A 13,594-nucleotide genomic window follows, 5' to 3' on the forward strand; every position below is an offset into this window, starting at 1 on the left:
GTGATATATATTTTTCTTTCTCTTACTTCATTTAGTATGTTGCTGCAAATGGCATTATTTCATTATTTTTTATGGTTGAGTAATATTCCATTCATCTGTTGATGGGCATTTAGATTGTTTGCCTTGTGTAAATAGTGCTATGAACACTGGGGTGCATGTATCCTTTTGAATTAGAGTTTTCTCCAATATATGACCAGGAGTGGGATTGCAGGAACACATGGCAACCCTATTTTTAGTTTTTTGAGGAACCTCCATACACTTCTCCATAGTGGCTGCAGCAATTTACATTCCGAGCAACAGGTAGGAGGGTTCCCTTTTCTCTACACCCTCTCCAGCATTTATTACTGGTAGATTTTTTGATGATGGCCATTCTGACTAGTGTGAGGTGGTACCTCATTGTAGTTTTGATTTGCATTTCTCTGATATTAGTGATGTAGAGCATCTTTTCATGGGCCTGTTGGCCTTTTGTATGTCTTCTTTGGACAAACGTCTATTCTTTAATTTGTGAATGTGGTGTATCACAATGATTGATTTGTGGATATTGAAAAATCCTTGCAGCCCTCAGATAAATCCCCTTGATTATGGTATACAATCCTTTTAATGTATTGTTGGAATAGGTTTGCTAGTATTTTGTTGAGGATTTTTGCATCTATGTTCATCAGCAATATTGGTTTGTAATTTTTTGTCTGGTTTTTGTATCAGGGTGATGGTGGCCTCATAGAATGAGTTGAGAAGAGTTCCTTTTTCTCCAGTTTCTTGGAGAATAGTTTCAGAAGGATAGGTGTTAGCTCTTCTCTAAATGTTTGATAGAATTCACCTGTGAAGCCATCTGGTCCTGGACTTTTGTTTTCTTAGGAGTTTAAAAATTACTGATTTTATTTTGGTACTGGTAATCGGCCTGTTCATTTTTTCTTTCTTCCTGGTTCAGTCTTGGGAGATTGTACCTCTCTAAGACTTTGTCCATTTCTTCTAGCTTGTCCATTATATTGGCACATAATTGCTTGGAGTAATCTCTTATGATCCTTTGTATTTCTGTGGTGTCTGTTGTAACTTCTTTTTCTTTTTCATATCTAATTTTATGGATTTGAGTCCTCTCCCTTTTTTTCTTGATGAGTCTGGCTAAAGGTTTATCAATTTTATCTTCTCAAAGAACAAGCTTTTAACTTCATTGATCTTTGTGATTGTTTCTTTGTCTCTATTTCATTTATTTCTCCTCTGATCTTTATTTCTTTCCTTCTACTAACTTTGGATTTTGTTTCTTTCTCTGATTGCTTTAGGTGTAATGTTAGGTTGCTTATCTGAGATTTTTCTTGTTTCCTGAGGTAAGCTTGTATCACTATAAACTTCCCTCTTAGCACTGCTTTTGCTGCATCCCACAGGTTTTGGAATGTTGTGTTTTCACTTTCATTTGTCTCCAGGTATTCTGATTTCTTCATTGATCCATTGGTTGTTTAGTAACAACCTCCATGTGTTTGTCTTCTAGTTTTTTTCTCGTAGTTGATTTCTAGTCTCATAGCCTTGTGGTTGGAAAAGATGCTTGATATGATTTTAATTTTCTTAGATTTACTGAGATTTTTTTTGGCCCAGCACGTGATCTATCCTGGAGAATGTTCCGTGTGCATTTGAAAAGAATGTGTATTCTGCTGCTTTTGGGTGGAATGCTCTATAAACATAAATTAAGTTCATTTGGTCTAATTTTTTATTTAAGGCCTGTGTTTCCTTATTGATTTTCTGTCTGGATGACCTGTCCATTGATATAAGTGGGGTGTTGAAGTCCACTATTATTACTATCAATTTCTCCTTTTATGTTTGTTAGCATTTGCTTTATATATTGAGGCGCTCCTATGTTGGGTGCATATATACTTATAATTGTTATATCTGCTTCTTGGATTGATCTCTTGATCATTACGTAGTGTCCTTGTCTCTTTTAACAGTCTTTAAAGTCTATTTTGGCTGATCTAAATACTGCTATTCCAGGCTTCTTTTGATTTCCATTTGCATGGAATACCTTTTTCCCTCCACTCCCTTTCAGCCTGTATGTGTCTCTAGATCTGAAATGAGCCTCTTGTAGGCAGCAAACGTGTGGATCTTGTTTTTGTGTCCATTCAGTCACTGTGTCCTTTGGTTGGAGCATTTAATCTATTTACATTTAAGGTAATTATCAATATGTTCTTATTGCCATCTTGTTAATTGTTTTGGACTTATTTATGTAGGTCTTTTTTCCCCTTCTTTTGCTGTCTTGTGACTTGATGACTATCTTTAGTGTTATGTTTGGATTCCTTTTTCTATTTTGTATTTCTATTATAGATTTTTGGTTTGCAGTTACCTTGAGGTTTTTGTATAGTCTATATGTATACATAATTGTTTTAAGTTGCTGATCTCTTACTTTCAAATGCATTTTAAATACGCTGCAAGTGTACTCTCCCCACCTCACAATTACTCTTTTTGATGTATTTTACACCTAATTGTTTTGTTTATCCCTTGCTTATTGTGGATATAGATGGTTTTACCACTTTTGTTTCTTAACCTCCCTGCTAGCTTTGTGTGTGACTGATTTCCTACCTTTACCGTATATTTGCCTTTACTGGTGAGCCATTTCATTACATAATTTTCATGTTTCCTGTAGTGGCCTTTTCTTTTTCCCCTAGAGAAGTTCCTTTAACATTTGTTGTAAAGTTAGTTTGGTGGTGCTGAATTCTTTTAGCTTTTGCTTGTCTGTAAAGTTTTCGATTTCTCCTTCAAATCTGAATGAGAGCCTTGGTGGGTAGAGTATTCTTGATTGTGTTTTTCCCTTTCAACACTTTAAATATATCTTGCCACTCCCTTCTGACCTGCAGAGTTTTTGCTGAAAATTAGCTGATAGTTTTATGGGCGTTCCTTCATGTTACTTGTTGCTTTTCCCTTGCTGCTTTTAGTATTCTCTCTTTAGCTTTAATTTTTGTCATGTTGCTTCGTGTCTTGGTGTGTTTCTCTTTGCGTTAATCCTGTATGGGACTCTGCACTTCCTGGACTTGGGTGACTGTTTCCTTTCCTAGGTTAGGGAGATTTTCAGCTATTATCTCTTCAAATATTTTCTCAAACCCTTTCTCTCTTCTTCTTTTAGGACCCCTATAATGCAAATATCAGTGCACTTGATGTTGTCCCAGAGGTCTCTAACTATCCTCATTTCTTTTCATTCTTTTTCCTTTTTTCTGTTCAGCAGTGGTGATTTCCTCTACTGCCTCATTTTGTCTCTGTTGCTATTTGTATTTTTATGTATGTGGTTAAGTTAGTTATTTTTCTCAACCTTGGAGAAGTGGCCCTCTGTAGGAGGCATCCTATGCGTCCCAGCAGTGCACATCCCTCTTGTCACCCAAGCCATATGCTCTAGGGTTCCCCCTAAGAGAGCTGTGTGGGTCCTTCTGTTGTGGCAGACTGACCATGTCAGCAGTCTGGGAGGCTTGGCTGAGCCTTAGTCTGGTTGGTTGTGAAACCCTAGGGGCCTGTGGGGCTAGTGCTGGCTCACTGGTGGGTGGAGTCAGAGTCCCAAAGACTCTGGGGCTGCTGCCCACCCACTGGCAGGTGAAGCCAGATCCTGGGGTTAGTGCCAGATACTGGCAGGCAGAGCTGTTTCCTGGGGTCTAGCTGCAGCACCCAGGGACCCCAGAGCTCATTTGTGGAAGGGGCGCCAGTTCCTGACACAGTTGAATACGGGGTCCTGTGTGTCCTGAAGGTTGCATTGTTCTGCTAGTGGGCAGGGCCCAGCTGGTCCCAGGGTAGGGTCTGGCCTGCATTGGGGAACCAGTTTTCTTGCTACAGGTGTCTGCCGCGTGGTGGTTGAGGCTGGTCTAGAGGTTTGTGCAGGCTTCCTGGTAGGAGGGGCCAGTGCCTGTCCACTGGTGAGTGGAGCTGAGTCTTGGCCCTCGGGTGGGCAGGACTGTGTCTAGCAGTAGTGAGCCCAGAGGCAGCTGTGGGCTCTTTAGTTTGTAGGCAGCCTGTCTGCTGATGGGTGAGGCTGTGTCCCCACCTAGTTAGTTTGGCCTGAGGCATTCCAGGCATTGTCACCCTTAGGGTTGTTGGGTGGGGCCTGTCTTGGAGCTAATGAGCCAAGATGTCAGCTGCCATCAACCATGTTCACTCTCCTGAATGCTCCCCAGTATGGCTGCCACCAGTGTCTCTGTCCCCAGGGTGAACCGCCCCCACCCCCTTCCTCCTAGGAGACCCTTCTAGACCAGCAGGTAGGTCTGGCCCAAGCTCTTATCAAATTACTTTTGCTGTGTGTCCCTGTGCATGTGAGAATTGGCGTGTGCCCTTTGAGTGGAGTCTGTTTCCCCTGGTCCTATGGGGCTCCTGCAATTAAGCCCCACTGGCCTTCAAAAAGAATTGTTCTGGTGAGGCTCATCTTCCCAGTGCTGGACCCCCTGGGCTTGGTAGCCTGATGGGCTCAGAGCTCTTGCTCCTGTGGGAGAATCTCTGTACTATAATTATTCTCTAGTTTGCGGGTTGCCCACCCCAGCAGGGGTGGGGGGGGTGTAAATGGGAGTTGATTATGTTGCAAGCCCACCCTTCCTACCTGTTTTGTTGTGGTTCCTTCTTTATGTCTTTAGAAGATCCTTTCTGGTAGGTTCCGGTCTTTTTCATCGATGGTTTTTCTGCAGATAGTTGTGATTTTGGTGTGCTCCCAAGAGGAGGTGATCTCTGGGTCTTTTTACTCTGCCATCTTGGCTGCTCTCCCTCCCTGCTCTTGATTTCATATAATTCTGATAATGAGCCAGAAATTCTGTGGGGATTTTGTTCTCCAAGTTACAGATGTGGAAACTGAGGCTTAGAGATGAAATTATTGTCCCCAGGTCATTCAGCCAGTAGGTGGCAGGGCTGGGCTTCAAACCTGAGTTTAACTCCAAGTTGTTCCCTTTTTGCAAAAACTGGCATAGTAGCAGCACTGCTTGAACTTGGTGTCACTGGGTTTCTTACATGTATGTGCGTCGGAGGGTGGGGCAGAGGGATACGAGAGAGAGAGAGAGAGAGAGAGAGAGGAACATGGCTCGAGAGAATTCTGTGAAGTACAGTTGTGTAGTGCCCACGCCGTGACCTAACACAGGACGTCTCTCAGATGGCCAGTGTGGGTGGGGGGAAGCAGCAGCGGCTTAGCCTTCTTCTCTCCACCTGTTGAGCTCATCCTTAGTGAGTTCCCTACTCAGAGAAAGGCACAATGCTGGACACTGCACATCAAAGGTCCTCCCCTCAGATGTTTTTCTTAAACACAAATCACAACCATGCTTGTCCCCTGCTTTAAACCTCTCACTGCTTTCACTAGTCCGTATCCAGACACCCTGTGTCTCCAAGATAAATTTCAGGAGCCTGGCTTACAAATCCTTTCTTGATCTGGCTCCAGCTGACCTACACCTCACCAGATTCTTCCTTCCTTGGGTCTCCCACTCTGACCCCATTCTCTGGCCCACTGGTTCTCAGCCAGAGGTGATTTTGTCAGGAGACATTTTTGGTTGTCCCAACTAGAGGGGTGCTATTGGCATCTAGAGGGAGAGGCCAAGGATGCTGCTAAACATCCAAGAGCACACAGGACAGCCCCCAGCATGATGACTTACCCACCCCCAAATGACAGCAGTGCAGAGGTCAAGAGATTCTGCTCTCATCATACTTCGGGTACTTCCTTGGATGTGCTGGGTTGTTTCAGGCCCCTCTGCCTGGAGTGCTTTCCCCTCTGGCATACTTGAGGAACCTGATTCATCTTTCAAAATTCAACTAGCACCTCTCCTTGGAGCCTTTACTGTCCTTGTCCCCAGCCCTCCATTAAAGATGACAATTTGCTCTTTGGGGCTGTAGGCACTTCTATTGGAGCATCTGTATCGTTCAGCACACTCTTGTCTGAAACAGATCTGTACTCCCACAGTGGACCATCCATACCCTCAGGCAAGGACCTTGACATTCATGCCTATAGCCCCAGTGCTCCGTAGCCCAGAATGGAAGGTACTCTACCTGCACATAGGAGGGAATGAGCGGATGGAGAACTTAGCATCATGGATCTCCTAGGCCATCAGGGGGCTAGGACTGGGTCTTACTCCTGTCTGTACGGGAACCCATCCATAGCAGGTGCTCAGTGAGTTTGTGTTGAGGATAGGTGTGGAAGGGGAGAAAGATGACACATTACTTCAAGGTGAGCCAGGAAGTGCTCGGGCTCAAGGTCAGCACCGAGGGACAGAGAGACCTCCAACCCTAACAAACACCGGTGAAGGCTTCCTGAAAGAGGCTGGGGCTGTTCTGGACCTCAGCAGGCAGGATTCAGCTTTGTGACAGGGACTAGGAGAAAAATACGTTCCACGGTGAGGGAAAGGCAGGAGCACAGGCTAGAGCGTGGAACGCTGAAGATTCAGCTCGGGCTTTTGAACGCTAATCTGTGGTAGTTGTGGAACTGAGTTCTTAGCAGGTAACAGGATGAAACAGTGCTTTGGGAAGGTCCCTCTGGGGATGGGGTGCAGAACACCTGGAGGGGACTAACTGGAAAGGAAGGGTGAGGGACCAAGTAGGAGACCCACCATGGAAATCAGACGAGAGATGAGGCCAGCTAGAGCCGCCACAGGGAGGAAGAAGGGCCATCGCTAAGGGGGAAGGCTGGCTGGGAGGGAATTGTGTGGCTGGTACGTGTGCAGGTACCTCTCCCTGAGGTAGGGCATACCTGAGATGTGTTGCGGTGGAAATGTTGATTTGGGTGCCTGAGGGCCTTCCTCAGCGGAGCGGGGAGAGGGGGTTGCCGTTTGATCAGACAGTTGCCTCTGAGGCTGAGAAGGGAAAGGCTTCGAAGACGCCTCTGCTCAGATGCGGGGAGGCCCTGCGGCCCTGAGACACCATTGCAGACAAGGGTGGCTTGAGGACAGCAGGAAGGGAGTCCGTTACTCCTTCCCTGCTGTCACTCCAGCCAGATTCCTGGGAAAGGAAATACAATACGTGTTTCTGTATGGAAGCAGCCCAGGAGGGGGCTTCCTACCACTTCGCCCCGCTCAGAACATTCAGAATTATTTTTCCAGCATAGCTTTTATGACTCACAGCCCTTCCCCTTGGGTGTAAGAACCCCCAGCTGTCACCAGGGGTGGCGTGAGTCATTGAGTCTGTGCTGGCGTCTCATCACCCTCCCCACAAAAGTGGTCTACAGTCCACGTATAAAAGTAAAAAAGGTATAAAAGCTGTGATGAAGAGCACAGCACAGTTGAAAACATGTGGGCCACATCCTGGACATCTGTTCCACAGCCCTGCTTTGTCCCATCAGCACCCGTGGTGGAGATGCCCTGCAGCCCAGCCTGGGCCCCGCGGGTGGCCATGGGCCCGCTCCCCATCGAAGCAGACCCCGGCCGTCACACGTGCCTCTCCGGGCCGCCAGCGATAAGACAGTCATCACCAGTCCTCAGAGTTGGGAGTGGCCAGGCGGGAGTCGGTCAGCAGCTGGTCCTGGCTGAGCATAGTCTGAAAGGACACGGCCGAAGGCACTGTTCAACACTGTTTTGGTCGAGGCTGCCCTGCGGCCACTATGTGGGAAGAAGCGGGGCACTGGGTGTGGCCCTGACTCCAGTGCCCTGTAAGTTCATGGTGTCCCAGGCACCCCACGTGTTGGGTCAGAATAGACAACACTATCAATAATAAATTGCTCCTACCTTTAGAAGTAAAGTTGCTATTTCAAGGCCACCAAAGGCCTGTAGAAGTGATAAGGGCAAGGCTGGGTGAATTCATTGCAGTGTGTGAGCCAAGAAAAAAACAAATTGAAAACAGTGATCTTGTTTGGATTCGGGGAGGGAGACCTGCCCCCCACCCCCTCCTTGACCGTCTTGCCCTTGGATACAGCCTTCATAACCTGCCTCAGTAAATCAGCAAAGGCCTCTCCGGGCTGGACGCTGTGGCCGGTGGGCTCAGTGCTGGGGCTGTCTAGGAACTGTGAGGCCCTGGAAGGCACAGGGCCTCAACAATGTAAATCTTTTTTGTGACTGGGCTTTTACTGCCAGCTCTGGGCTGCCTAGCAGCCTTGCAAGGAGGATATTAGCCCTGCTTGACAGATAAGGAAGCCAGGGCTCGGAGAGACAGTGACTTGCCTGAGGTCCCAGACAGGGACCAGGTCAGCCTCCCTCCAGAGTGCCTCCTTCTCCCCTGGTCCAAGCTGCTTCATATGGTATGGCTTGTCCCCACTGGACATGCCAGGATGTGCTCATGTGCCTGTGGTGTCCATGAAGCCAGAGGTGTGATAGGAAATATGTGTCTCATGGATGGAGAGGGCAGAGCAGTGGCCACCAAGCCAGGGCCGAGGCCTGGGCTTTGGGCTGACGACGCAAGTGACTCAGAGCTGCTGAGCATCTTGGTTTCCTCACCAGCCTTGGGCCTGGGAAGAGGGCCTGAGACCTACCTAGCACACCTTAGCTGGTTTCAGCTCAAGGCTGGCAGCAGGCCGACAGAGAAGGCCTCTGGGCTGCTTTCCGTCTCGGGTGGTTCAGGCTTCAGCCCTAGCCCCCAGCCCCATCTGCTCTCCACCAGCAGAGGCCCTGATGCCACAGGCTCTGGAGTAGGCACAGGGGCTGCCCCAGCACCACCCCAAACTCCCAGGGCCTCCCCAGCACCTGTCCTACTGTGGAGAGAGGGTCAGAGTCCTACCGTGAGGCGGTGAATGTCTTGGGAGAGGAGCCCTATCTGCGTCAGGGTGCCTTCCGAAGGTGCCATCTGTAAAATGGGCAGCAGCCTGGTCAGCACACGTGGACTGAGCTCGTGATTCGCAGAGGTGGCATGCAAGTCCTATCCTGCGCTCAGGCGTGCTCCCCAGGCGAGCGGGCAAGGAGTGGGCCAGGCCCTGAGGAGTGACGGGTGGAGCATATGCTGCTTCTGTCCCTGGGGAAAGGCAGAGCCTCCAGTGTCCCACATCATCTCACACACACTCTCCTTTGTCCCCACCCTGGCACCAGTGCCAGGGGGACACAGGAGCAGGGCACAGACGGGCCCTGTCAGAGCAGCCCTTTAGCACAGGCTCAGTGCTCCAGCTACTTCCAGAAGCAGAGAGTGGCAGGGATGAAGGCCCTCAGGATGCGGGACACACTGAACATTTCTGGCACCGGCAGGACCCCAGACACCGATGCCCCAGTACAGGCATAGCTAGGCATCCTCAGGGAGCTGCCGGGGCGTCCTCACTCCTAGGAGCCTCCCTCCTCTCCTGCTCAGGCAAATGCTGGCCCGCTCCTTCTTCCCCAAACCTATTTGGATGTTGTAGATTTGCCCTTTGAGGGCATCGAGTATAATCCATCATTTTATAGGTGGGAAAACTGGGGCCCATGAAGTGATACAGGCCTTGCTTGAAGCTGCACAGAGAACTAGTGACATAACAATTCCATGCAGGGTTTGAAAGCAGGCACATGCGGAGATTCTCCCACCAGGACACGATAAGAAACAAGGGACAAAGCCCACCCTGACTGTGGCTCTAAACTGCAGTGCCCAGGTATCAGCCCCGGGGAGCACCTGTCATTCAGTGGTCCCGGCCCTGGGATCAAACAGCAGCCATGCCAGCTGGCAAGGCTGTGCCCTTATCTCTTGCTGGCTGGACTTCAGAGGAGGCCGGGAGGCCATGGCCTGAGACTGATGGTAGTTTAAGAGGCAAGTCTTCATGTCACCTCCATCTGGGACAGAATCAGAGTGTTCAGATTGGGGTCATGAGGCCCCATCCGCCAGACAGTTATGATGCTGCCATCTTGCTTCTGCAGACGAGGCCCGGGGACTCAGTAGAGCCAAAAGCTGCACTGGGACTAACTGGGATCTCATGAGCAGGAGCCCAGACTGGCAGGTGTGTCCCTCCCCCTGTCCTTGGCCAGGCCAGGTCCGTCTGGAAGACCCATTATCAGTTAGTCAGCCTCTAAATCAGGAGGACAGGTCTCTTCCAGCTCCGCCAACACAGACCAGCCCCCACGGGGTTACAGGCCCAGCACGGTCAGTCACAGCGGAGCTGGCGCAACACATGAAAGAACAGAGGGCCTTTCCAGCAAGGCCACCTGGTCTCCCCACGCCCCCTTCACTAGGTGGCCCAGCCCGCTGGAATGGAAACCAACTTCGGGGTCTGCGCGACAGCTATGACCTCCAGTCAGGATGTGAGACACAAAGTGCCTCTCAGCTTCACACCGGGCAGTGGAGCCTGAAGCGACACCACAGAGCTGCAAAGGATGGATGCTCCAGCCCCCTCACCCAGGACACACACAAATCCTGACCCAGCTCAGCAGCACTGGCTCTCGAACTGCACGACGAGCGGCACTCCATCTCTAGATGCGCCCAGCTCACTTCCATTGACAAGATTAAAGATATGCTGTGCAGTTTGTTCTCTACATAAATATGGGTTTTATTACCAGAAAGAAGCGACCACCTTTGAAGGAAGGCACAACAGTTCCACTGTCACTGGGGCAGACGTTCCTGCTGCTGTCCCTTCACCCTCAGCCAAAACTGTGGTCACAGGCCTAAGGCACTTGGGATTGCCCTCAACAGGGGCACAGCTGAGGGGCCTGAGAGCTGAGCCTCTCGGGATTGTCCGTGGTCTCTGGACCTGTGACCAAACTCAGGTATTGCCACGGGTGCTGAAGGTGGACATTCAGACTTACTGAAAACGTACAAGCATCCTTTTAGCTTTCCTCCTGAGTCCTCAAGGCTGGCCCCTTAGCAAAGATGCAGCTCCATACCTGGCCACCCTCAGGATTTGGAGAAAGACTGGCCCACGGGTACACAGTGGCTGGAATGTTCTCTGCAAGTCATGCACATACACAGGGGGTGAGGTGCAGTTACATGGTGACACACACGGAGTTACTGTGAGCTCTCAGGACGCACAGACAGTACAGGTGACAAAGGCATCAGCTAATCTGTCCCACCTGGTCCAGCCCATCCAGTTCAGGGGCATCGAGGGGGCTGAGGCCCTGGTAGCCAATACAGACCCTGTGACTGTCACCGACATAGTTGCTGGTCTCCATTGGGCAAATGTAGTCTGTCGATTCATCGAACTTCTTTTTTCTTATGTTTCCAAAATGTGAAAATCCCAGTTTCCTTGGCTAAAACACAGCAGATGCAAGACTATGAGAAAGAGATTATCAAGCTAGTGTGCAGCTACTACTGACAATACATTTTAGAACAGGTCGACGAGGAAAGGAATAAGGCAAACTGCTTCTAGAAAAACTCGTAACAAAATAGAGCTCCTGTAAGCAATTGCCCTTCTGGGGAAAAGCCAACAGATAAATCATCGTGAGCAAGCAGATCTGCTCCTCCAAGACTCTGTGCCTGAAGCTCTTGCCCAGCTGTCCCCCTAGTGATGTTCACATTCCCCGGGGGAACTGGGGATTCCCAGAGGCTGCTGCAGTCTGTACAGAGGCTGAGCTCAGAGGACTTGGTATCACACGTGGAGCACCCCCTGCCTTCTATTCACAGCACCTTGGGAAGCCATACGGACAGCCCTAGGTGGCCCTTCCTCCCCGCTCCAACTTTGTCCTGAGTTGGCAGGACAGCTCAGGCAGGTGGAACGGGCTTTGTGGGATTCAGAGCCCCAGTGAGCGGCGCTGGTGCTTGGATGACCTCGGGACCTCTGGATGGCTGTGTGCTGGCCATCTCCACCGCACAAGGTGATCACGGGTGGCTACCCACAGGGACACTCCTTATGTTGGCAAGACAGCTTAGACCAGGACCCCACACGGCATGTGGAATGCAGATGGGTCTGACCAAAGGGAACCCACATTCGGGAACTTGTCTGCTTTGCACAGTGAGTCAAGGCAGCGTTGGGAGAGAGGACCCGATGCTTCCTGTATGTCATTTCTGTGTAAAGAAACCTGCACACCCTTGGACTCAAGAGTGGCCGGGAACTGGGCTAACAAAAGTAACAGAAAATCAAACCGAAGGTAGAAACCAAGGCAGAAGCCAAGAGAGCCTCCTTATCCAGGCAGCCCACTTGGGTTTGGCTCCAGGTGCTGGGTCAGCTGCTACACAACTCAAGGGCCAGAGGCAGGCCCCTGCGGCCACCCCAGAAAGGGCCTGGCAACTCACCCGGACTTTGGCTGTGGTGGTCAGTGGCGTGTAAGCAGGTGAAGTCATTTTCTCTCGCTTTTCCTGCTCAGCCTCAGGGCCAATCAAGGCATTGAATTTGGTGGTCAGGTGGCGCCGGAGGAGTGTCTTTTGTGGTGGTATATTGAGAAGCATGGCCAGCGTGTCCCCAGTGAAGCGTGGCTCCAGGATCTAAGAAGAAACCACAGACAAGCCACCCAATGGCGACCACCGGTGGCTCTAGGTGATGACACTGAGAAACAGGCCCCTAGGAGCCCGGGTGGCCCCAGGGCAGGGGCTGAGGCTCATCCGCTTGTTCTGTGTCCCCCTCCACTCTGTCTCCCTGGCACAAGGCCCGGCTCTGTGACCAACCAGCAGAGAGCTGTGCCCTCTTAGATAAGGCTGTCTTCCAGGGTCTACTCTGGAGGACATCTGAGCCACCCCTTCCTCCTTTCCCTGCTGGCTTTGCCACTTGACAGATGAGTGCTGATTCAGATCGTATCATGACAAGCAGGAGGGTACATTTTGGTGGCCTCCCCCTCCCTCCCAAGCCCTGTGTTCCTCCAGCAGCAGCTGGAGCTGCCTAGTTAACAGGCAGTTCTCCTGCAGCCCCTTTTTCCTGGACTCCTCTGGGTCTGTGGCTCGGGAAGTCTTTCCAGAAGCCATCTTGTTTGCATGAAATCTATTAACTCTCAGCCACAAATGATCAGATTCTACTTTGAGACTTCAATTTATGCAAGGGGTTCAGATGAAACATCAACATTTCTTACTGGGATGCCTGTCTTGCCCTTAAGACAGCAGTTTCTGAATACCCCAGGTGTCACCGAGGCAGGTGGACCAGCCCAAAGAACCACTCACAATGAGACCTCCGTGGACGCCACTCCCACGAAGGTTGGGCGCATATTCCGCCAGGTCCACGGACCGCAACCATTCCATCACCCTGTGGTTGGACCACTGCACAACTTCTGAAGGAGAAAGGTTACTCTGTAAGAGGGAGGAGGAGAGTGGAGAAGTTAGGCTTACAGGGTCCTACCAGGGTCCTCTGTGGAGCCAGCCCCTGTGAGTAAGCCGGCCCCCGAACGCCAAACGCCTTGCTGAAGACAATCCTTACGCCTATGGACCCAGGCCTCCAGGCTAGCTGCCTGAGAGCCCTCCCAGTTTCCAAGAAATAAAGCTCTCACTGAACTTGCATGATCTTCTACACTGAGATATCTGATTCCAGAATCCCGTTACTCCCTGACGCTGGTTACTTTGGGACTAACACATGAAAGCATGGAGTTATTCATTCAGTGATTCAACAGAACTTTAAAGAGGACGATCAGTTACGAGCTGAGTGTTTTATAGAATCAAGATCTCATTGGTGTGGCCAAACGTTTTGGGAGAACACGTTAAGATACTTATACCTAAGTACCCTCAAGTGGCACCTGGGTCTTCAGAATGCCCAGCAGTGTGCCTAACGTATAGAAGGTTCAAAACGTGTTTGTGCAACAGGAAGAAAAGCAGGGATGGAGAGTAGAGATATGAATTTTTAATCCCCTGGAAAGCTGAGTTACTCTTACAGCAGGGTTAG

General features: G+C 50.0%; 1 protein-coding gene across 23 annotated transcripts in view; it reads right to left on the reverse strand.

The window, feature by feature from the left end:
- Positions 1-4,999: 4,999 nt before the first annotated feature.
- The window catches only part of PPFIBP2 (PPFIA binding protein 2), a 149,516-nt gene continuing 140,921 nt past the window's right edge, over positions 5,000-13,594 (reverse strand). For 15 of the 23 annotated variants that reach the window (XM_067038710.1, XM_067038731.1, XM_059067888.2 and 12 more), the window contains 5 exons: positions 12,883-13,008; positions 12,028-12,216; positions 10,869-11,045; positions 8,629-8,694; positions 5,724-7,455 (listed from right to left, as the gene is read on the reverse strand). In XM_067038710.1, coding sequence (XP_066894811.1) covers positions 7,387-7,455; positions 8,629-8,694; positions 10,869-11,045; positions 12,028-12,216; positions 12,883-13,008 — 627 coding nt within the window. In that variant the 3' untranslated portion in view covers positions 5,724-7,386. Of the gene's footprint in view, positions 7,456-8,628; positions 8,695-10,463; positions 11,046-12,027; positions 12,217-12,882; positions 13,009-13,594 lie in introns of those variants that run through there. The other 8 variants (XM_067038724.1, XM_067038719.1, XR_010841422.1 and 5 more) reach the window with 7 other exon arrangements.

This window comes from Kogia breviceps, chromosome 7 (genome assembly GCF_026419965.1).
Source record: "Kogia breviceps isolate mKogBre1 chromosome 7, mKogBre1 haplotype 1, whole genome shotgun sequence".
NCBI lineage: Eukaryota > Metazoa > Chordata > Mammalia > Artiodactyla > Physeteridae > Kogia > Kogia breviceps.